The 25,526-nt window shown below is 45.0% G+C and overlaps 1 protein-coding gene and 1 pseudogene across 1 annotated transcript in view; one reads left to right on the forward strand and one right to left on the reverse strand.

Annotated features, from left to right (window-relative positions):
- The window catches only part of LOC148098112 (sterol 26-hydroxylase, mitochondrial-like), a 30,356-nt gene extending 5,056 nt beyond the window's left edge, over positions 1-25,300 (forward strand). Inside the window, exons 2-9 of the mRNA XM_087853119.1 lie at positions 10,291-10,472; positions 17,665-17,864; positions 18,018-18,215; positions 22,946-23,109; positions 23,285-23,451; positions 23,766-23,847; positions 24,036-24,236; positions 24,921-25,300. Coding sequence (XP_087709245.1) covers positions 10,291-10,472; positions 17,665-17,864; positions 18,018-18,215; positions 22,946-23,109; positions 23,285-23,451; positions 23,766-23,847; positions 24,036-24,236; positions 24,921-25,037 — 1,311 coding nt within the window. The 3' untranslated portion in view covers positions 25,038-25,300. The remainder of the gene's footprint in view (positions 1-10,290; positions 10,473-17,664; positions 17,865-18,017; positions 18,216-22,945; positions 23,110-23,284; positions 23,452-23,765; positions 23,848-24,035; positions 24,237-24,920) is intronic.
- LOC148098113 (uncharacterized) lies at positions 16,506-17,313 on the reverse strand (annotated as a pseudogene).
- Positions 25,301-25,526: the final 226 nt, after the last annotated feature.

Consider the following 25,526-nt stretch of genomic DNA (forward strand, 5'->3'; position numbering starts at 1 on the left):
CATAATTATGTGGACATGCATATTAGATCGTTTTTAGTGAAATATAATCCCTCCAGAAAGGCAGGAAAAGCCCAGAAACTTACTTTAAAGCTAAATATGTTCTAAATACTTTAAAACTAAATATGTTCCCTAAAACGGTGACAGAGCTACAGACCCATGACAGCCTTACACAGGTAGCCAGCAGCTATGACCAGCACTACATATGTAGTTAATAAAAGGACAGGTAATGTTTGTCACGCTGTTACACACGCAGCACGCTCGTTTGTTTCAACATACCAACATGTACGTAATAAGCTAATACTCCTGTGTGCTATACACTACAGTGTACGCTGTACACCTACTTACTGGTTTTGTCGCATCAGTCTGTCTCTGAGTTAATTTGTGTTTCTCCTATAGCTCCGGACCCCAAAAAATGCGCGTGCTCTCTGTGAGCTCGTTCCCGGCTCGTAACCAGCGCGTTCTGCCGTCAAGCGCGATCATTGGTTAAATGTGATCATGTGACTGATGCAAGCCAGATCCTTTTATTTAGTTAAATATTATTGTTGAGGGGCACAGACAGGACTCTGCACGCACACACACATTAAAAAAGATAAATAAATAATTAAAAAAAAAAAAAGTTGCCTCAACAAAAGGGCACTTTGGGCACCCATCAGGAAAGGGGCGGGTGCTCAAGCCCCTCTAGCCCCCCCCCACGGCACGTGCCTGCTGTAAATGACCTTTAAATTTGGTAAATATTTTTTACGTTTGTTTGAAAGGTACTTCGGTTTTATTTTGGAATCCATGCTTTTATTTTGAAACAGGAAACTGGCGCAAAACCGTTAAAGGGCTGTTAGTAACGTTTCTTTTAGGATATGGTAAATAGTGTGCCTTAAAGTGAAAAATATGTACGTTTCCTTTTCCAATTAGTACCTGGCTGACAGTGGCACAAGGTTTGTTAATGTTTCCTTTAACAGAATAAGTTACATGCAATCAAAATGTTGTTTAATAGAGTTTATGTTGTTAACCTTGACCTTTATGTGTAGTTGTAAGTTAGTGTGGTGATATAATGAATTGACTGATGTAAATTTGATGTATATGCTATATGTGAGCAGGAGAATTTTTTCCTTTGATGTTATGGTATTAATATTGCTGGTTTTGTTTTGCTCCTAGCTCTTACGGTGTCTTCACTGAATGTTTCAATAAAAACATTTCCAATAGAACCTCTGTGAAGCATCCGTATAAGAGACCATCATTCAGCCAGGGATGCTACAGTTACAGCAACAGACACGGACTACATGTCCCACACAACAACTCGATGTCCACTATGTGAAGGAGCCAAACACATGCCTTCTCCTCTCGTTAACTGAGATAAACTGCTGGCATATTTGTTTTACATCGATACTGTCCAGTGTCTCCTGGTGGACATGGCAACACGTTATTCATGGTTACATACAATTTTAGACTGATGTGGGCCAAAGCCTAAAACGATGTGCCGGGAGTTTGCTGTTCTCCCGGTTCAGATATTTGAAGTTTACACTGTAATAGAGTGAATTGTTGCTCCCCAGTGGTAAAATACAGAAGTGCCTGTTACAGGGCTAGTTCTTGGTTGACCAATATGTAGCATTCCAGCCAGACTTTATTCAGACGATGCACTCAATGATCATTACGGATAGACCATGGTGGGGTATTCCAACCCATTTATTCACAAATTACCATAGACACATCGTAAGAGCTGTAATCATGACATAAAACAAAATAAACATTCACTTGATAGATTGATTCACGTTTCCGTTATGCTAATTAATTCACTGAAAAGGCATAGGAGGTGCTAGCATCAGCCTGCTAGATCACTCATAAACTTATTAACAATCAAATAATACATTTACAAATTGTCCGAAATGTAAACAACAAGTACAACAAACAAACATACCTGTTCGCCTTCCAGCTAGATGCTAATTTAAAGATGGATAGAAAACGGTAACTTTTTCATTAACCGTTTCTATGGCAAGCAGTAGCAGTACGATCTTCCCGGAAGTTGCCCGTTCCGAATTTCAAAATAAGAGTCGAATCTATATTATGCGGTATAATTCGTTCAGGGATTTAACTGTTTGAAAAATATCAATAAGATAAATAATCTGGGTCATTTACACTCCCACCAAATCATTAGTGTAACAAACATCATAACTCCATAACCATAGGAAGAGAGAACACAAATGATTTCACAATACAAATAATGACCAAACAACAGAAGCATAGTATGCAAGGAATGAACTAGTCATTTTCCAACAATAAGACTAGTTTTTGAACTGGCCGTTCGAGCACTGACCGCTTAGTAAGACGCTCACCATTTTTGCCTAGACAGAGCTTCACTCTCCTAACCAGTCCATCTCTGTCCATTGTAGTCGCTACGACCCTTCCCAACCTCCATTCATTTCTGGGCAAGTCTTCATCCTTCATTATGACTATATCCCCGATCTGCAGGTTTCTCTTTGGGGTGTGCCAGCGTTGTCTAAAGGCAATGTTGGCCAAGTACTCTTTCCGCCAACGGTTCCAGAACTGCTCGGCCAAATATTGTACGTGGCGCCATCTCTTTCTCGCATACATATCTTCCCTTATGAACTTGCCGGGGGGAGGAAGGGCCATGGTAGACTTCAGGGTAAGTAAGTGGTTTGGTGTCAGTGGCTCAAGACTGTTGGAATCATGTAGGTTTTCAATAGTGAGAGGACGACTATTAACTATCGTCATTGCTTCATAGAAGAATGCTCGGAGGGAAGCATCAGGTAGGTTTCCAGGTGAGAGTCCAAGGGTCGCGTTGAGAACACTCCTGACTGTTCTAATTTGATGCTCCCACACTCCACCAGCATGACTTGAACCAGGAGCATTTAGGATGAAGTCACACTGCTTCTTAGAAAGGAAGTTCGTCAGTTTATCACCATCTAATTCCGTGAGGGCTACCTGCAGTTCATTCTTGGCTCCTAGGAAGTTACTGCCTTGGTCAGATTTGATCTGGCGCACGGCTCCACGTATAGCAATGTAGCAGCGCAGTCCAATTATGAATGAGTCTGTAGATAGGTCCTCCAGCATTTCAATATGGATGGCTCTAGAGGAGAAGCAGGTGAAAAGGAGACCATATCGTTTTCGCACACTACGTCCTTGCTTGCTATAGAAGGGTCCAAAGCAATCCATTCCACAGTAGGTAAAGGGTGGAGATGGATTTACTCGCTCTGGAGGGAGATCGGCCATTTTCTGTTCTTCTGTCCGTCTCCGAAGCTTCCGACAAACTACACATCGGCGAAGATAAGATGCAACCGTCCTACCAATTCCTGGTATTCAGTAACCTCTTGTCCTAATTGCACTGAGAGTCATCCCCTTGCCTTGATGCTTGACTTCTTCATGACAGTATGCTATGATCATTCTTGTAACATGATGTTCCTTTGGAATGATGGTAGGGTGTTTGACTGAGAGAGGAAGGTTTGAATCACAGAGTCGACCTCCCACCTTAATCACACCATTGTTGTCCAAGAAGGGGTTGAGGTGATGTACCTTGTTATGAGGTGGCAGCTGACAACCTTTCCTCAATAGCCGCACTTCCTCCGAGTATGTTTGTCTCTGTAGATCTTTGATGATGAGGCGTTCTGCTTCTTCTCTTTCCTGCACTGTAGAGAGGCCAATTGACTTATCCTTGTTGATCCTTCGAAGAATGCGAGTCACTGCACAGATGGCGCAGGTCCAGGACGAGAACTTTGTCAGCCGATAAGTAAGAGAATCTTGTTCTACAGTTTCCGTGTTTAGAGTCTGTGTTTCCTTAACTTCTGGATCTCCGACTGACAGTTCCGGAGCCACCTCTTCTGAGAGGTCAACTCCCTTTTCCCATAGAAATGCAGGGCCAGTAAACCAGTTCGATGATATTAGCTCATTGGCAGAACAACCTCTAGAAGCACGATCCGCAGGATTCTGGTCGGTAGGGACGTATCTCCATTGCCTTTGATTCGTGTAGAGATATATCTTCTGGATACGGTTGGCTACGAATGTGTGAAAACGTCGAGCCTCGTTATTGATGTACCCTAGTACCACCTTGGAATCGGTCCAAAAATGCTCTTCAACGTCCGCATATCCAAGTTCTTCCTTCAAAACATTGCTGGTTTTCACAGAGATGACTGCAGCCATCAACTCTAATCTTGGGATCGTGGTGACCTTTGTTGGGGCGACGCGAGATTTGGCCATGACTAGTGCACAGTGGATGTCTCCTTCTTCATTGCTAAGCCTCAGATATGAACACTGTCCATAGCCAGTAGTGCTTGCGTCGGAGAAGTGATGTAACTCACGTTTGATAACCTTTCCGAAATTTGCCAGGGCGTAACTTCGGGGTATATTTATTCTCTCCAAGTTGTTGAGGTCGTTTTTCCATTTCTCCCACCGTGGGCGAAGTTCGTTGGTTAGAGGGTCGTCCCAACCTGTTCCATGGCAGCACATCTGCTGCAGCACTTCCTTTCCACTGAGCAAAAAAGGGGCTATGAGACCCAAGGGATCGTACAGGGATGCAACAATGGACAATATGCCTCGACGCGTTGCAGGCTGTTCCTTAAGGTTGGTGCTGATCTTCAGGCAGTCTGATTCAACGTGCCATTGGATACCCAACGCTCTCTCTGAAGGTAAGTTATCAAAGGCAAGGTTGAGGTCTTTAATGTCTGATGCACGTTCAGTTGCTGGTATGCTTTCCAGGACAGCTTAGGCGTTGGACACAAACTTGTGGAGCCTGAGACCACCCAGGGCACAAAGTCTTCTGGCTTCTTCTGCTAACTTGATAGCCTTCTCTGAGCTGTCTGTACTTGTGACTCCATCGTCGACATAGAAATCTCTCAGAATGAACTGAGAGCCTAATGGGTATTGGTCTTTATTTTCTGTAGCCAAATGCTTCAATCCGTAGTTCGCACAACCAGGTGATGAGGCTGCGCCAAAGATATGCACCCTCATACGGTATTCTTGGGGTTGTGCACCGAGATCTCCTTTCTTCCACCAAAGGAAGCGCAGGTAATCCTGGTCCGACTTCCTCACATGAAATTGATGAAACATTTTCTCTATGTCGCACATCAGTGCAGTGGAATGCAACCGGAAGCGAAGAAGTACGCCGTTGAGATTGTTCATCAGGTCAGGACCAGTGAGCAGATGATCATTCAGACTGGTTCCCTGGTACTTGGCAGAGCAGTCGAACACCACGCGCAGTTTGTCTGGCTTCTTGTCGTGGAATACACCGTGATGAGGTATGTGCCATTTTTCGCCCTCTTTCCCATCATCGTGGACTTCCTCTGCATCACCCTTTTCTATGACCTCCTCCATGAACTTGACATACTGTTCTTTGTACCCTTCATCCTTTAACAGCTTCCTCTTTAGATGGCTCAGACGCATGACTGCAAGCTGTTTGTTGTCAGGTAAGGTAGGTCTCTCCTTAAAGGGTAACGGCATCTCGTAGTGACCTAGACTGTTCTTTTTGATGTGGTTCTTGAGTTTGTCCAGGAACAGGATGTCCTCCTGAGACACTGGTTTGCCGTCTTCCTTAGCATCCTTAAAGTCAGACTCTAGAATGCGAATGGCATCTGCTGGGGTGACTGGTGGGAGCTCCCTGACTGCAACTCGGAAGCACTGTCCCGCTGTACTTAAAGTGTCGGGGCATGTCGACGCACCACCAACTATGCTCCATCCTAAGTCGGTACGAATTGCGTAAGGCTCATCGTCTCCTCCCGTTATGACGTCTCTTGGTGCCATTGCTCGTGCACAGTTATAGCCTATCAATAAACCAACCTCACAGTCCTGTAGAGGTGGAATCTCTTCTATGACCTTGGAGAGATGATTCCATCTTTTAGCTGTCTCGCTTGTTGGGATATGGGCTCTGTTTACCGGTATGCAATCCTTGGTATAAGCAGGAGGAAGGTTGATGAGGAGGGAAGAGCGATAACCCCGAACACAAAGCCCTGAGACTCTTTGGCTCTTTACAATCACGTCACGTCCGATCATAGTAGTTAACTTCAGCTTAACTGGACAGGAATCTGCCTTTAGTACATCACTCAGTTCCTGGTCAACAAATGTTGTGTCGCTTTGTGTGTCCAGCAGGGCGTAAACCAGTTTCTCAGTTCCTGCATCCTTTTTTGACACCCACACAGGCACAATCATTGATGTGTTAGTTGGCTGTCCAGTAATCACTGACATTGAAGTTGCAGCAGCCTCCGTTTGGCCGGCGTTGCTCAGGATAGTGGTTTCCTGTGGCAGGACCCTTTCCTTCTTTACATAGCTGTCATCGTGTAAACAAGTGGGATGTTTACCCTTGCACGTGTTGCATGAGTGTCGATGTCGACAGTCTTTTGCACTATGTCCAGGTTTGGTGCAGCCATAGCAGAGCTTATGTTCTCTGACAAATTCTCGGCGCTCCTCCAGAGTTTTAGCAATAAACTTGGGACATCCATGTAGTCTGTGTTGATTATTTTGACAGAAGGCACAAGGAGGCCTTTCCTTTCCTTTAACTGGCTTGAGCCTCTCGGTGTCAGCCTCAGTCTGTGTGTTTAGAACGCTTGCCTTGTTCCTCTTAGGATCTCTGCTGCCTTGTTTTGCAGTGCTCGACTCAGAGCTGCGGAGGGCATAAGCTGAGGTGATCGGATTGCAAGTGATCTCTGCCTCTGTCGCCACGAATGCGGTGAAGTCCTTAAAACTAGGGAATTCCTTATTGCCCTTTAAGGCTTCAGTAACCTTCCTGTTCCAGTGAGATGCTATCCACTCTGGTAGTTTGAGGATTAGCTTCTTATTCTCTTCACAGTCGTTCAGTATTTCAAGGCTCTTCACATGTGTCATTGCATCTTGACAAGCATTTAAGAAATCTGAGAAGTCTCTTAATCCTTCTGCATCTCTTGGTTGGATCTTTGGCCAATCTGTGAGCTTATCTCTGAAGGCTTTCTGTATAATAAAGGTTTGGCCATACCTGTTATCCAGTTTGTTCCACGCATCCTTATAAGCGTCGCTGTCATTTCTATAGAAAGTTCCTTCCAATGTTTTACGAGCTGTGCCACCTACATACTTCCTCAAGTAATAAAGTTTGTCTGCTGGGGAGATGGCCTTTTTGTCAATAAGTGACATGAATGAAGTTTTCCACTCAATGAACTGAATGGGGTCCCCACTAAATACAGATGGCTCTCGAACTGGAAGTCTATTTAGAGCCATACTGTCTTGTAGGGCTTGGGCAAGGGATGACACGTTTAGGTCGGGTGGCGATGCTGTGACGGTGGGAGTTGGAGGGCTGATAGCAGGGGGAACATGATGATTTCCCACTGAACTATTAGAGGAATGGAGACTGCCTTCCTGCGAGGCTACCTGGCTGTAGACTTGCAGTTTGGCCCGAGCAGCCCTCAAATTCTTTTCTGCTTGAAGGTGTTCAAGTCTGCGCTTTTCTACTTCCATTTTTCTCTGCTGTTCCTCTATCTTCTCCATTTGTCTCTCTTCTTCCAGCAACCCTTCAAATTCGACTTCCTTAGCAGCCAGCTCTGCTGCGGCATCCGCCTGTTTGAGTGTTAGAGAAGTGCTTTTGTGACTACGGATTGACTTTGTCACTCTAGATGCAGTGGATCCATAGATGGAGCGTGCATAGCTGTTCTTAAGCAGCTCCCTGAGACGGCAATGTACTTGTTCTGCATCATAATCACCATCGAGGTCTGACATTCTCTCGTAGGTAACTTTCATAATTTCGGCTGTAACTGCCTCACAACTGTCAACGTGATGTCTTAATTCTGGAGAAGGTGTAATGTGACTTCATATTTCAAGGTAAGTATTTAACACAGTTTCTTTCTCTTTCTCCAAAGCATCCATCAAAGATGCCAGCTCGCCTTTACTAATGTCTGACTTGAGCTGCTCTCTTGACTCTCGGGCTCGAATCTTCCATCTTTCGTATGTTAAGATGAACTTTCTTTCCCTTTTTCTTGCTTCCTCCTGTTGCATTTCGAGCGCCTTTGGAGTTGGGATTTTTGTTCGAGTGGAGCGTCGGAGGCCTTCTTTAAGCTCGCCTTGAAAGTTGTTCAACGTTTCTTCTCTGTGTTGAATTTCCTTCTCCAAAAGTTCTATTTCCGTAGTTTCTGATGTGTCTTCAAGAGACGCCTTAAGCCTTTCGATTTTATTCTGCAGGTCGACTATCTGATGCTCTAGTTCTGTTTGTGAGGAGGGATTCTCCATTTCCTTCATGTTTATGTTATTTACTTATCTAATTTGCAGGCTTTAGTTAATGAGCTGCTTGTGGTTACTATAACTTACAGGCTGCGTTAACAGAAGGGAGAAGAATCTTTGCACTTTAAACCAAGTTGAAATAGAAGCAGATAACCAACACAACATTGAGAAGAAATGTATAAAATAATGAATGCAACCTGCTAGCTGTTGCAAACTGATGTGGTAAAGTAAACCTCTTATGCTAAACACAAGTCAATACACCATTAAGACTGTACAGTTACAAATGGAACTAAATGCCCCCTCTTTCACCCCCTTTTGGGTCAGTAGAAAGAATGATAAATATACAGTAGTGGTGGTAAATACCAATAAACAAAATTACTTCACTTGTTATTACTTCATGTCCGTTGTGTCTTAATGCAGCAGATGTCCACAGTAGTTGATGACCTTCTCTCTCCCTTTAACCACCACTGATGAGAATGAATGTCCTTTCCTTGTCGATTAGAATGAAATGTTCCATACCTTTTCTGACCGTCACATCAAACCATTAAGCCAGCTGCATGATGATTATAAAGTCTCTGTCGAGAAGACCCATAGAATGGCGCTGAGCTGCTCCGTGAAATGTCTTGTCAATCCCAGACGAATAGCAACACAGCTCCGTGACTCGTCCTCGTGGTTCCGTGGTGCAGAGTGGCAGCAGGATGATGCGGGGGATCAGCTCTTACTGTAGCATTCCAGCCAGACTTTATTCAGACGATGCACTCAGTGATCATTATGGATGGACCATGGTGGAGTATTCCAACCCATTTATTCACAAATTACCATAGACACATCGTAAGAGCTGTAATCATGACATAAAACAAAATAAACATTCACTTGATAGATTGATTCACGTTTCCGTTATGCTAATTAATTCACTGAAAAGGCATAGGAGGTGCTAGCATCAGCCTGCTAGATCACTCATAAACTTATTAACAATCAAATAATACATTTACAAATTGTCCGAAATGTAAACAACAAGTACAACAAACAAACATACCTGTTCGCCTTCCAGCTAGATGCTAATTTAAAGATGGATAGAAAACGGTAACTTTTTCATTAACCGTTTCTATGGCAAGCAGTAGCAGTACGATCTTCCCGGAAGTTGCCCGTTCCGAATTTCAAAATAAGAGTCGAATCTATATTATACGGTATAATTCGTTCAGGGATTTAACTGTTTGAAAAATATCAATAACATAAATAATCTGGGTCATTTATACAATATATAACAACAAAAGGGTAGTTTGTGCACCGCTAAGAAAACAACAAGTTAGTGTGTGATGTCCTGCTGTTCAATAAAGACACCTATCCACGTCCTTCTGTCCTGATCTTTTCAAAGAGCCTAATCCAGAATATAACATACACAGCTACATTCTCGCCTGAAAATTTAAGTTTAAAGTTTATTTTGCAACCCAGAAAGAGTAATAAGAGGGGCACTGAAATTCGGGATTGTACGAGAAAAAACGGGAGGGTTGGCATGTATTGCCTTGCATAGCCTGTAACGTTATTATGATGGACAGATTTTATGAGTGAACATGACTTTAAGTCACTTACAGGTTTCTTTGAAAAATACTTTCTTATATCCAGGTTCTTTTTGCTGCCATCCTCCTCTCCTCCTCGCAGCGCAGGCTTGCAGCTGCTAAAACTAAACAGAGCTCCCTGAAAGGCACAGCCAATCACATTGGCCATATTTGTCACATGATATAGGACTCCAGTAGAGAACGTAATTTAACTCTTTCTGCACCGCTAGGTGAATGAGACGTTGACAGATCGCTTTTTTAAAATTTCTATCGGTTTTGTTTTTCTTTACTCGAAGAGATCAAATTATTGGTGGGGACAATTCAATAATCGCTGGATATTGGTGGGGACATGTCCCTTCCGTCCATGCCAAATCTACGCCCTTGCTCTGATGAATCACATGCGGCCACTCCAGCACACACTGACCTCTGGCATCTGATTACTGACTGATTAAATATAATGTCTGCTTTTTAAATTACACATTGCAAAAATCCCCAAATGTCTTTATCTTTATTCTATAAGAATGCAGCTCTACCTTTATCACTTTTCCACCGTCAGATCTACGAGAAGCAGCTGTATGGGCCCATTTACAGAGACGGACTCAGAGCAATATCCTTGAACACCCCAGAGCTTTTGGCCGAGCTGCTGAGGAAGGATGAGAAGTTCCCTTGTAGAGGAGACATGAGTGTGTGGAGGGAATATCGTGACATGAGAGGATTCGGCTATGGACCTTTTACAGAGTAAGACTACCAAACAGTGTAGTAATGCTGCCCACGTAAAAAAAATAATCTCATTGTGATTGCTTAGATTCTAATACGTAACAGATTTCCAGGGAAAGAGTTTTATTATGGGTGTAAGGGATTGTTTTTGACCTATTTGGGTTAAATAGATTCCTCTCAGGCTGGTATATTCCATAAAGATAAGAAATCAGAAAAATGTTAATGCTCCACAAGTTTTATGAACCGGTGACAATATAAGGGGATCGATGTTTAATTTTAGCTCTGTCAAGCTCAGTGCAGTAGCAGCAGTAAACCTATTTATGTCCTTTAGGTCGTTTTTGACCCAGCAGTTTGAGTTTCTTATGTTTTGGTTTATTTTTGCATTTTGGATTGTTTTCTGAGACTCGTGTGCTTTGCTGATTATTATTAGAATTCTATGTTTCTGTTTATTCGTGTTTAAGGATTTGTTCTTCGGTTGTGTCTCATGTTTAGCATAGTTTGAGTTCCATGTGTTATATTCTGTCTGCCTCTCAGTGTCGAGTCTGCGTCCTTGTGTGATGGTTTCTTGTTTCCTGTTTTATTGTGAAAGTCCGTGTCTTATGTGAGTGTATTCAGTTTGCCTCCCTTGTCTTGTCAATTACTTCCAGCTGTGTTCCCCACCTGTGTGTAATCTCCCTGTATTCTCTGAGTGTATTTAAGTCGTGTCTTCTGTTGTTGTAGTCGCTGGTCTGTCTGCGTATCTACTGTGTGTTTCCCCTGCTGTCGCCACCATGTACCTTTGTCTACATTCCTTCGTGTTCATGTTTGCTGTTCAATAGTTTAGTTTGTCTCAGTATAGATTATTTTTGTTCCGTTTTGCCATTTCCACCTGTCCTGATTCGTGATTTGAGGTGAAAGACAAACGACTGGAGGTCCATTGTGTGTCAAAACAATGATTTTATTTAAACACATACAGTGGGGCAAAAAAGTATTTAGTCAGCCACCGATTGTGCAAGTTCCCCCACTTAAAATGATGACAGAGGTCAGTAATTTGCACCAGAGGTACACTTCAACTGTGAGAGACAGAATGTGAAAAAAAAATCCATGAATTCACATGGTAGGATTTGTAAAGAATTTATTCGTAAATCAGGGTGGAAAATAAGTATTTGGTCACCTCAAACAAGGAAAATCCCTGGCTCTCACAGACCTGTAACGTCTTCTGTAAGAAGCTTTTCTGTCCCCCACTCGTTACCTGTATGAATGGCACCTGTTTGACCTCATCATCTGTATAAAAGACACCTGTCCACAGCCTCAACCAGTCAGACTCCAAACTCCGCCATGGCCAAGACCAAAGAGCTTTCGAAGGACACCAGGAAAAGAATTGTAGACCTGCACCAGACTGGGAAGAGTGAATCTACAATAGGCAAGCAGCTTGGTGTGAAAAAATCAACTGTGGGAGCAATCATCAGAAAATGGAAGACATACAAGACCACTGATAATCTCCCTCGATCTGGGGCTCCACGCAAGATCTCATCCCGTGGGGTCAAAATGATCATGAGAACGGTGAGCAAAGATCCCAGAACCACACGGGGGGACCTGGTGAATGACCTGCAGAGAGCTGGGACCAAAGTAACAAAGGTCACCATCAGTAACACACTACAACGGCAGGGAATCAAATCCCGCAGTGCCAGACATGTTCCGCTGCTGAAGCCAGTGCATGTCCAGGCCCGTCTGAAGTTTGCCAGAGAGCACATGGATGATACAGCAGAGGATTGGGAGAATGTCATGTGGTCAGATGAAACCAAAGTAGAACTTTTTGGTATAAACTCAACTCGTCGTGTTTGGAGGAAGAAGAATACTGAGTTGCATCCCAAGAACACCATACCTACTGTGAAGCATGGGGGTGGAAACATCATGCTATGGGGCTGTTTTTCTGCCAAGGGGACAGGACGACTGATCCGTGTTAAGGACAGAATGAATGGGGCCAAGTATCGTGAGATTTTGAGCCAAAACCTCCTTCCATCAGTGAGAACTTTGAAGATGAAACGAGGCTGGGTCTTCCAACATGACAATGATCCAAAACACACCGCCCGGGCAACAAAGGAGTGGCTCCGTAAGAAGCATTTGAAAGTCCTGGAGTGGCCTAGCCAGTTTCCAGACCTCAACCCCATAGAAAATCTGTGGCGGGAGTTGAAAGTCCGTGTTGCTCGGCGACAGCCCCAAAACATCACTGCTCTTGAGAAGATCTGCATGGAGGAATGGGCCAAAATACCAGCTACTGTGTGTGCAAACCTGGTAAAGACCGATAGTAAACGTTTGACCTCTGTTATTGCCAACAAAGGTTATGTTACAAAGTATTGAGTTGTATTTTTGTTATTGACCAAATACTTATTTTCCACCCTGATTTACGAATAAATTCTTTACAAATCCTACCATGTGAATTCATAGATTTTTTTTCACATTCTGTCTCTCACAGTTGAAGTGTACCTCTGGTGCAAATTACTGACCTCTGTCATCATTTTAAGTGGGGGAACTTGCACAATCGGTGGCTGACTAAATACTTTTTTGCCCCACTGTATATGTGGGAAGATGAGCTCTGCAAAAGATCAGCCTCGATCTTCCCAGAACAATAAACGAGCAGTCGTATATATAACATCAGTGTATCAGGAAATATAACGCCCCTTGTGCGTCCAAGCAGATAGATAAAATGCATCAGTTCCAGTAATTCCGACCCATATTCTAAAAAAGAACAGTTCCTTCCTCTGTTCCTCCGCCACAGCCAGATGCTTCCTGTTATTTCATTTACTGCACTTCACTTATCTGTGGAACTAAACTGTCACGTATGCAGGTAAAACAACTTTGCAGTTTCGAGCAAACAAGTCTAGATACTGTGTATGTGTACAGGCAGCCTATGTGTCTTGACCTCAGTGCATGACCTCACTCGACAAACAAAGACATTCTAGAAGTATACTTCCTGACTTTGTCTGAGTCATCTGTTACCAGGCAGACTCCAATGCAGCAGGCTGCTGAGTGCACACAGGACTGTATTCTGTTTACAGGTTATATGTGGTGTATTGTATTGTAAGCATGTATGCAATCCTCTCATAGTTTGGGTCACCTTAAACTAATCAATAGATCGGCCAGACATCGCGCTGACCGAAGCTTCAGACCATTATCAAACGCTGGTGGTCCGGGGGTAGTCCTGGGGGGAAAACCAGAGTCTGTCAACCCCATCGAAGGAGGGCGGCCACAGCGAGGGGCCTGGGCCGGCACTACATTACTGTCCGGAAGAACATGTGCAGGTTTAAGTCTGTCAACACACACAGTCTCCCTTCGACCCCCAAAATCCAAAACAAAATGTTTCTGGCCCGGTTCGATAACCCTGAATGGGCCGTCATACAGCGGCCGCAGCGGTGTCCTGTGGGCATCGTGCCTGACAAAAACAAACGTAGCAGTCTCTAAAGTCTTTGGAACAAAAGTGTCAGGCACGCAATGGTGCACCGGACCAGGAACCCGAAGCGAGTGCAAAAGCGGGTTGAGAGATAGCACAGATGGATCGAAGCAGGGGGGAGGGTTCTCGGGCAAGAATTCTCCAGGCACGCGGAAGGGCTGACCAAATACTAGCTCAGCTGGGGAAGCGCCGAGATCCTCCTTAACCGCAGAGCGCAGCCAAAGCAAAACTCACGGGAGGCGGTCAACCCAATTGCCATCCTTTAAGGAGGCGCGAACAGCAGCCTTAAGCGACCGGTGGAACCGTTCACACATCCCATTAGCTTGCGGGTTGTATGCGGTTGTGCGTTGGACTTTAGCCCCCAGTCCATCAGCCATGGTCGACCAAAGCTCGGAAATGAACTGGGGGCCTCTGTCCGACGTAATGTCCGCGGGTGGGCCGAAACGCAAGACCCAGGTCGACAAAAACGCCTTGGCCACCACTGCTGCGGTAGTGGACGCCAGGGGGACCGCCTCCGGCCACCTGGTGGTGCGGTCAACAACAGTCAAAAGGTGCGTAAAACCTTGTGACTGCGGCAGAGGACCCACCAGATCGACATGCACATGATCGAAACGTTTGCCGGGTATGAAGAACTGCTCCAGGGGCACCTTGGTGTGTTTATGAACCTTGGCACGCTGGCAGGGAATGCACGCCGACGCCCATTCCTTAACAGATTTGCCAAGGCCTGGCCAAACAAATTTAGAGCTGACCAGTTTAACAGAGGCCCGGACCCCCGGATGAGAGAGAGCATGTACCGAGTCAAAAACTCGACAACGCCAGGAAACGGGAACCACTGGGCGAGGGCGGCCGGTGGAAACGTCACAGACGAGCAGGGGACCACCGTCCTGCACGGGTCTGTCCTCCAGTATGAGGCCCGTCTGGGTGGATTTAAGCGCGAGGATGTCCGGGTCACCGCTCTGATCGGCAGCCATGGCGGAGTAGTCTATGCCAAGAAAGAGGGGAGAAACCAGCACACGGGACAAACAGTCAGCCACATGATTGGATTTACCAGCCACGTGCCGAATGTCCGTGGTAAACTCAGAAATTGCTGCCAACTGGCGCTGCTGGCGTGCACTCCATGAATCAGAAACCTTGGACATGGCAAACGTCAAGGGTTTGTGGTCCACGTATGCGGTAAAGTGACGACCCTCGAGAAAAAAACGGAAATGACGAGTCGCCAGGTGGAGCACCAGTAGCTCCCTGTCAAAAATGCTGTAATTACGTTTGCTGTCACGCAGCGTACGGCTGAAAAAGGCGAGCGGTTGCCAGACACCCGAGATTCGCTGTTCCAGCACCGCACCCACCGCTATGTCCGACGCATCGGTGGTCAACGCAATCGGCGCTGAGGGGGATGGGTGGGCCAGAAGGGCAGCATTAGCTAACGCTGACTTAGCATCAGAAAACGCTTGGATGCTTTCCGGAAACCAGTCAACGGAGTCATTAGCTTTCTTACCTTTTAACGCCCCATAAAGGGGCTTTAGCAGATGTGCCGTTCTGGGGAGAAAACGGTTGTAAAAATTCACCATCTCCAAAAATTCCTGCAGTGCCTTAACATTCGTGGGACGCGGAAATTCCGAAACAGCTCGGACTTTGTCAGGCAACAGAACCGCGCCCTCGTCGGAAATACGGTGTCCAAGGAAATCGAGAACCGGCAACCCAAACTGGCATTTAGACGGATTAATAATCAGTCCATGCTCCGCCAAACGCTGAAAAACCTGACGCAGATGGAACATGTGCTGCTCTTTCGAGCTGCTGGCCACCAGTATATTATCGAGATATACAAAAACAAAGGGCCGAGTCCATCAACCGCTGGAAGGTTTGGGCACCTTTCAGGCCAAACGGGATGTGCAGAAACTCGAAAAGGCCGAAAGGTGTAATTACGGCGGTTTTGGGGACATCCTCCGCGCGCACGGGAACCTGGTGATATCCCCGTACCAAATCGATCTTCGAAAAAACCGAGGTCCCCGCAAGATGGGCGGAAAAATCTTTGATGTGGGGAAAGGGATAACGATCGTTCTCTGTGACATTATTAAGATGGCGGAAATCCCCACAAGGTCGCCACCGACCATCAGATTTAGGCACCATGTGTAAGTCCAGGCACTATTCAAACGCTGCACGATGCCCAGACGCTCCATGGTGGCAAATTCTTCCCAAGCGACAGCCAGTTTGGCAGGGTTGAGGCGGCGCGCGCGAACACTGGGGGCCCTACTGTAATTATGTAATGCTCCACCCCATGCTTCGTCACCGTGCTCAAGAAAGTGGGGACAGTGAGTTAGGGAAACTCAGAAAGCAAACACTGAAAAACGTCACCCGAATCTAGTGAGTTAGCATGCACCACGGGCTGAGCACCCCGAGTCAAACAGGGCAATGAGGAAAATGACACAGCATCAATTAAACGTCTGTTAGCAACATCAACCAGCAGTCCGTGAGCACAAAGAAAATCAGCGCCTATTATAGGCACAGAGCTAGCAGCAACAACAAAGTTCCACTGAAAGTCACGGTCATGAAAGCAAACAGTCACCAACCTTTCACCGAAGGTTTTGATGGGAGAGCCATTAGCCGCTGTTAGCAATGGCCCGCAGCCCTCAGCTAGCCTGTCCGAGCCAGCTGGGGGAAGAAGGCTCTTCTGTGAGCCGGAGTCCACCAGAAAACGCCTCCCCGAGCGTGAGTCCTCTAAGAAAAGCAGCCTTTCCTTGTTGCCAGCGGTTGCGGCTGCTACAGAGCGCTGACATGCCCGTTTCCCTGGGTCTGGAAACTGCAAGGCGGGAGACAGCACCGTGCCTTCGCTCCAAAACGCTGGTGATAAAAGCAAAGCCCTTTTCCACGGTGCCACCGTGCAGCGATTCCGGCTACCGTGGACGAGTCAGAGGGCCCCTGGAGCATCGGTGAGGGGGCGGGGGAAAACGCTGGTGAGTCCTGAACAATCGCCTGGACGCCGAAACTCCTGGTAGCCAGGAGAATGCGATCCGCCTCTTCCGCAAGGGAGCGGTAATCCTTCGTGGCCAATAGCGGGGAGTTGGCAAGGCCAGCGTGCACTGGAGCCGGCAGCTGTCGGAGAAAGAGGTGGGTGAAGAGAAATCCTCCGTCATCCGCGCCCAGCAAGGACAGCATGCTCTCCATGAGCTCGAGAGCGGTGCCGTCGCCCAGGCCCGCGAGGGAAAGGAGTTTCTCAGCCCGCTCAGCATCAGAGAGGGAGTAACGCCGCAGCAGCAGCGCCTTGAGGGTGGTGTACTTGACTTGGGCTAGGGGGTCCTGGAGGAGAGTCATCATGTGGCGGGTTGACAACTGGTCAAGTGAGGCCACCACATGGTGGTATTTAGTATCGTCGGCTGAAACTCCACGAAGAGAAAACTGAGCTTCTACGTGCACGAACCATGAAGGAGGATCGTGAAGCCATATATATATATATATATATATATATATATATATATATGTATATGTATATATATATATATATGTATATGTATATGTATATATATATATATATGTATATATATATATATATATATATATGTATATGTGTGTGTGTGCACGTGTAAGCATAGTAGCAAACAAACTGCAGACCACAGCCAGCTTAGATATTTGTGTGAGCTCTTTAGTTTACTAGCTAAAAACTGGTTGAATGGAAAAATGTAGCAGAAAATCAGCCATAATGGATGCATAAGTAAATCATAGTTCAGACTCTTTGTTGTGTTTGCGTTTGGATTTATTTATTTCAGTGCAAACATGTTTCTGTTCCAACAGGGAGGGAGAGAGGTGGTACAAGCTGAGGGTGGTGCTTAACAAGCAGATGCTGCATCCGAAGGACTCAGCCCAGTATTCTGGGATTATCAGTGATGTGGTTAAAGACTTCACCAAGAAGATGCGCAGTCTGTGCCAGTGCAGCCCAACGGGAGACTTTGTGATCAACATTGCCAATGAGCTTTATCTGTTTTCACTAGAAGGTAGCCTGAAGGTTAAAACTGCAAATGCTGAATGCTGGACCAAATAACATATTAGTTTAATGAATTAAATAAAAAAAATATTAATTTCAAACTAAAGTTAAAAGGACGCTTTGTTGTTAGCTTCATTGCCATTTCTTTTTCTTATCCATTCAGGAATTGCCTCCATATTGTTTGAGACAAGGCTTGGTTGTCTGGAAGAGGAAATTCCTGGTGGTACACAAGATTTCATCAATTCCATAGCCCAGATGCTCTCCTACAACACGATAGTGTTTATTCTTCCCAAGTGGAGCCGGAATCTGCTGCCCTACTGGGGACGTTACATTGCTGGCTGGGAGGGCATCTTCAGCTTTGGTGAGCAGTTTGAACCTCACAGTCCTGATGTGTTAGTTAAGTTTTAGAGTGTTAGGAAACAATAAACAGTATTATAAAAAGAAAAAAAATAAATCTGTGGGGAGGTTTTGCACCAACTTCCCGTAAGGAGCCACAGCATTATTCTCTATCAGCTCGTATTTATATAGTGCTTTTTTTTTTAAATCATATTGAGGATTCAGAATCCTTTTACAGTTCAAACTACATGTGCACCATTCAGCATCTTTTATCTTTTATCCTGAGATGTAGTGCTATGTAGTGTAATATGGTAAAGAAGCAGAGTGTAGTCAGCAAAGCCGGGCGCGAACCGGCGGTAGTAACCAGTCAGCCCCAAGAACCACCTCACCTCTTTTTTGGTCTTGGGACGCAGACAGGATGCGATGGCTGCTGTTTTGTCCAACTGTGGACGCACCTCCCCACCCCCCAAGTAGTACTCCAGATACTGTACCTCGCTCTGTCCAACCGCACACTTCTTCGGGTTGGCTGTGAGCCCTGCCCATCTCAGGGACTACAGGATCATGGCCACCCACTGCATATGCTACGCCTAGGTGTCACTATGGATGATGACATCATCCAGGTAAGTGGCAGTGTATGCAGTGTGCAGACGCAGCACCTGGTCCTGTGACACAGCACCTGGTCCATGAGACTTTGGAAAATGGCCGGGGCTCCGAACAAGCCAAACGGAAGTGTGACAAATTGGTACAAACCGTACGGACTATATACAAGACAAACACAATCAGAAATGAGCTAGGTTTTCACATAGAATGAAGAGTGTCGCTGGGGCAACACTAACACTGATTACTCAACGATCCAGCAACTTTTAGCACAGAACCACCATCTTAAGTAGTGTTCAGGAAGATCAGTGGCAGGTGTGGTAATCGGCACGTGCGCGGGCCAGAAGCAGGAGCCCAAGATGAGCTCTGCCCAGGCAGGCGGAGACAGAGGAGAGGGAGAGAGAGAGCACACAACAATAACAAAAACATGTGGCCTGACATAGAGCCAGCCAGGGAAGCACGGGAACCATGAAAAATCCGTCCCCAAAATTAAGGGTTGCGTCTGGCACGAACTAACGCCAGCCCTCATTCTACGCATTTTCCTCTGATATCTAATTTCCATTTGGACTGAGGGATATTTATGAATGTCCCCATGCACACACTTCACCTCCACCCACTCAGCCTCCAGCAGGGTTTGGTGGACCAGGGTCTGCGTACAGCCCGAGTTCACCAAAGCCTGGCATATACCCCCTGGGCACCTTACCGGTAAACGATATGTCTCTCCTGAACCAGGGGAGGGTGTCGGAGGGCTGGCAATATGTAGCACCTGTCCCACCTCCATTAACGGGCAGTCCAAACGAAGATACCCCGGTTGCCCACACCTCCAGCATTCCTGCCTCAATGCCTATGCAGCCCTAGTTTAGCTGGGCATGGTGTCCGTAACGGCCGGGACCTGTGGAGAAAACCCAGATGAAAAAGGGTTAGTCGGTGGCCTTCGTGGGGCCGGGACCAGTCGGTCCGTTATTACCAGCCATGGCTGTCCTCGTGGGTGTTCCCATCATGCCACCAGGTGGTCCTAGGCCAGCATTTGTAGCTTCAAGGCTCGCTGGCCAGTGGCAGCGGACCCAGTCCGCCATCCCAATTGGGAGCCCCTCCACAAACTGCTCCAGCATGACGGTGTTCAGTACCTGCATCTCCACTGGCATGGGGGCAGGCTGTAGCCACCTGGCCGCAGTGTCGTGCAGCCTGCTAGCGAATGTGAAGGGCCGGTCCTCCGGCCTCAACCGTCCCTCCCAGAAGCATCACTGATGATCCTCAGGAAAGAGCCCCAGCCAATTTATGATGGCTATCCTGACATCGGGGAAGGATGTTCTCGCCATCACAGGAAGGCTCAGAGCTGCTTCCTGGGCTTCCCCGGACAGCAGCGGGAGGAGCCAGAGAGCCCATTTCTGGCTGGCTACAGCATGCCTCAAAAGTGGGCTAGAACACGTCCGGGAAGGCTTGGGGATCGTTGTCGCCTGCTGTCCCCTGCTGTCCCCTGAATGGAGCTCAGTTGTGAGGAAAGGAAAACCTCAAGCCACAGAAACCACTCCAGTGGTAGGATACTGAGCACTGGTTTTCAACATGTAAAGCACAAGAAAATGGGAATAATTGGTATCAGCACGAGTGATAAGATACCTGTGGTTAAAAGCAAGCTTGTGGGTGTGTTTGCAACATGATTTTGTCCTGATCTTGATGCTGAACTCTGCGCTCCTATCTGACTGAGACGCTGGGTAAGTCAGTGACATGTCAAAAACTCGACTCAGCCCATAAAATATTTGGATCGTTTGATGTTACTGCTGAACGTGATGACGTAAAGGATAGCATTGATCCACTGCTTTGGCCAGCAGGGATTTATGTTAGCCGCTATTTTGAGGCTCACAGGCCTAAGGAGAGCAGAGTCAACGGGGTTACTGGCATCACAGGATTGGTGTGCAGTGACTGCACCCTGAGTCAAACACTGGTGATTCTGAAGCAGCACAGGGCGGGACCTTTCAATGCCCATGACATTGAGATAAATGAGCATTAATATTGTCTCCTTTAATGCCCAAGGATTACCTGACCAATCAAGCTGTTTAACTGTGGATAAACTTTTGGTATTCAGTGATATGTTGTGTGTTCAAACTACCTTTTTAACCTAAGCAAGGTCTGGAAAATCTGAACTGTTTGCGCAAGGACTTTCATGGAGTTGGTGAATCCGCGACCGATCTGAGCTCTAGAGTTGTTCGTGGGAGAATGTCGCTATACTCTGGCACAAGAAGTATGATCAGTTAATGTTGTCAGACTGAAGGCTGATTGGGCTATAGAAATTGAGATTATTGGCAGAGATAGAAAGTTTACCATTCTTAATGTATATATGTCCGTTCAGTATCCACAGAATGAGGTTGAGTAGACATCTCTACCAGCTAATATTGATGGTGCTAGTGCCTCAGAGGCAATTACTCAAATGTGACAGAAACATTACTGTGATCTATTTAACTGTGTTAAAAGTTCCATTTTTGCAGTGGGTGAAATTGACAATAAGGGAGATGTTGTGGTGTCATCAAGAGAAATTTATGATGCAAGTAGAAATTTAAAGGTGGTAAGGCGTGTGGGATGGATAAGATATCTGCTGACACAGGGGTTTCCAAATCTTTGGTAAGAATATTGTCCTTCTGGTATGCCCATTAGTCCATGCACATAAAATGGGGTAACTGTGTGTCTGCCCCCTTTTGTGTGGGGAATGGGGGCAGACAGGGACGGATTCTGTCTCCTCCTCTGTTTAATGTTTATATGGATGATTTATCAAAGCTGTTGTGTAGTTGGCAATACTACAGTTAATCACTTGATGTATGCAGATGATTTGGTGAGTTTTCCCCCCTATAGTGCTGGGCTTGAGCAATTATTGAGGGTCTGCCCTCAATATGGTCTAGAGCAGGGGTAGGCAACACCAGGCCTCGAGTGCTAGTGTCCTGCAGGTTTTAGGTATCACCCTGGGTCAACACACCTGAATCAAATGATTAGTTTATTATCAGGCCTCGAGAACTTCAAGACATGTTGAGTAGGTAATTTAGCAATTTGAATCAGCTGTGTTGGATCAAGGAGACATCTAAAACCTGCAGGACACCGGCACTCAAGGCCTGGAGCTGCCTACCCCTGGTCTAGAGTTTTATGTTCTATATAATGCCAAGAAGAGTAAAGTTTTTATTGTCAGAAATAGGGAGCACAAGGATTTGGTTATTCCTGAATTTTCTCTGTCAGGCTCCGTTCTTAAAGTGTGAAAGATTTGTCTGATGATGTGGGCATCTATAGACAATGCACAAGCTAATATGTTGAGTCGCAAATTTGGTATATGCACTATTCCAGTGAAGTTTGGACTCTTTAAAGCCTCCTACACTCCAATGTACACTGCTCATTTGTGGAAGAGCTACAGAGAAGGCAGTATGAGAAAACCCATCGTAGCATATAACAATGGAATGAGATGCCAAGGTGGAGAAGCGCAAGCCAAATGTTTGTTAGTGTTGGAGTACCTAGTCGTCATGCTGCAGATGTAGAGTTGTAGGTGTACGGTGAAGGACTGTAAACAGTATAACTGTATCTCTGACTGACGCTGCACTAAGTTCAGTTAGGTTTTATTCAAAATTATGGAAACATTGACATTTTAGCCTTTATTTAATTGTGTAACGCTATGGAATTAATTTTTTTTTATGGGCCCATGTGTGTCTTTAATAAAGTGAAACAAACAAACAAATCGGTTTTGCACTTTGCCTCTATTTTAAATGAGCTTTGTCCCAGAGTAGATGGCAGCATTTCTAGATTATGGTCTTTTGTTGCAGATTGGTGAATAATCTATTTTTACCTCTGAGAAACACTGCCTCTATAAGATGCTCTTTTTTTATATCCAGTCATGGATATAAAAGATATAAAAGTACCAGTTATGGTACTGATGGTACTGAACTGTTGCCAGTTTGGTGCAACTGTCACTACGTTTTAAAGATATGTTGTTTCCATCAAATTGAACCAAAGCTAATATGTTTCATGAAATAATAAAATGTCTCAGTTGATACAGTATATTTCATCCTATGTCCTGTTGCTAGTAAAATATGGGTTTATGAGTAAATGACTGCATTCTGTTTTGACTGATTATACAGTGTTCCAACTATATATATTTTTTGCACCATTTTTATGCACCTGTTCTAGCCAAAACATTGATTGACAAGAAGTTGGAGATGATTCAGCAGCGGGTTGACAACCAGCAGGATGTGGAGGGTGAATACCTGACATACCTACTCTCAAACACGCAGATGAGCACTAAAGATGTGTATGGCAGCGTCACTGAGCTCCTCTTAGCTGGAGTGGACACGGTAAATGGAATACCAATACTAGTAATAAAACATCACATGTAAAAAGGCACTCTGCACGGCTCTAATCATCAAAGCTCGCCACTCAGTGTATTCACTTTTCTTTTGCATGTTTCGTATGCAAGGCTCAGCATATATTTCCTCAAAAGTTTACTTTCACATTTTTTAAACTCCCAAGACCTCCAACACTCTCACGTGGGCTTTGCACGAGCTGTCCAAGAACCCTGATATCCAGGAAAGACTCTATAAAGAAGTGTCCACTATGGTACCATTAGACCGGATCCCCACCGCTGCTGACATCACTGGCATGCCGTATTTAAAGGCAGTTATCAAAGAGACGCTGAGGTAAGACTGCTATGATTTAGCTTTAACTGAAGCGATTAATGCAGTAAACAAACATGTTTTTAATAGATAGTTTTCACATATTTGTAACAGCCAAACTGAAAATCTTTGGAAGTGAAAATAGCTTCTAGTTTCCTAAAGTTTGTCTATTTAGCAGCCAAAATGGGTTTTATTTGAACTCATGGCTCTTAACAGGTTAAATGTAGACTAATTCATCAGTTTTCAAAAATCAATATTCTTATTCACCTGCATAAGAAGAAGCCAGACTATGAACCAGCCTAAAGTAACATGCAAACAAAAAATAACTTGTCTTGCAGGATGTATCCTGTTGTTTCTATGAATGCGAGGATCATTGCAGAAAAGAATATTTCTATTGGTGGATATGAGTTTCCAAAAAAAGTAGGTCTGCTTTTAACCATTGTTAGATTGTTTGTGAGTGCTTTTTGTATTAACTTAATAAGACATACGTATGATGCCTGGATATAAAAAGGCTATTGTGTTATAAGTGATATAACACAATAGCCAGGACAATAGCCAGGATCAGTATTCCATATTGTGTTGACTTCCAGTTGTTGATTGCTCTACAGACGGCGTTCACCTTTTGTCACTATGCCATCAGCCATGATGAGGACACATTCCCCAACTCGTTCACATTTAAGCCAGAGCGATGGCTCCGAGACGGCCGTGAGAGGCCAAACCCCTTCGGCTCCATCCCGTTTGGCTTTGGAGTAAGAGGCTGTGTCGGTCGCAGGATTGCTGAGCTCGAGATGTATCTGCTCCTGTTTCAAGTAAGTGACAAGAAGGAGAAAAAACTGCTGAACATCCCAGGGAAACTCCTGGATTTTTCTTAAATGTGACCCAGGTGTGTCCAACAATAAGTGCGGGGGTTTGGGGGGGGGGGGGGATGGGTGTCATGGGAAGTGGGAAAAAATCGGACATAAAAACCAAACAAAAGCACTCGAAAGCTAGTTGAAAATTCAGTGTCCTGTAATGGGCAGAGGTTCACCAGTCTCCAAAAACTATGTGTACAAGCTGTGGAATAATTTCAGAATGACGTCCCTGAACATGAAATTGTGAAGACTTCATTAAAATGTTCAGGGAATCTGGAGAAATCTGGTTCCTGGAGCTAAGTGCTAATAAAAGCTGAACACGATTGTGCGATCGTGGCTCAAGAGTTGGGAGTTCGCCTTGTAACCTTCCAATTACAAGGCGAACTCCCAACTCTTGAGCCACGATCGCACAATCGTGTTCAGCTTTTATTAGCACTTAGCTCAGAAGGTGGAGTCTTTGATGGAGTATTTGGGCATCAGTGCCTACGGAAATCTGGAACGGCTTCATTAATGCTGAAGGGTATATATGTGTCTTATGCATCTCTGTTGTTTGTGATTGTGTGAGATAATACATTTGTCTATATTCAAATCAATTGTCATCCACGTTTCAGAGAACTCACTAACTCTATTTTTTTTTCACAGCTTATCAGGCAGTTTGAAATCAAACCCGACCCCACACTGGGAGAGCTGAAATCCATCAGCCGCACAGTTCTGATACCAGACAAACAACTAAATTTGCACTTTGTGGACAGAAGATAAGAAAAGACAGCAGACTGAGTGATGGTGGTTTGTATTAAGTCAGTGAGACGGGAGCAGAGGATTTTAAACCTTTGTAATCACAAACTGAAATGCTTAAACTCATCCAATTTTAAATGTTGTATCATCAAAGTAATGCTATAAGAGTTCAACTTAACACTGTTCCTCTATGTATGTACTGCAGCAGTCAGCTTATAGTTCTGTATATCCATCCTCTCATAATCTCTTAGTGTACTTAGTGATATAATAATAATTCTTTATTTAAAACAGACAGTGCAGTTTAACATAGTCCAAGTATAAAACATGAAACTGATGTGCTGCACATAATATTATAGCTATAGCTAATTTTCAACAATTGTCCCTTGTTGGGCTTACATTCACAATACACAGAGTTAAAACATAGGGGTGGGTTTTTATAATCGATTTATCGATTAAAATCGATTCTGGCTTGGATTACGTAAAATCGATTCATTAAAATCCTGAATCGATTTT

The sequence above is a fragment of the Neolamprologus brichardi genome, chromosome 16 (genome assembly GCF_056152115.1).
Source record: "Neolamprologus brichardi isolate AB-2024 chromosome 16, ASM5615211v1, whole genome shotgun sequence".
In the NCBI taxonomy this organism is placed as follows: domain Eukaryota; kingdom Metazoa; phylum Chordata; class Actinopteri; order Cichliformes; family Cichlidae; genus Neolamprologus; species Neolamprologus brichardi.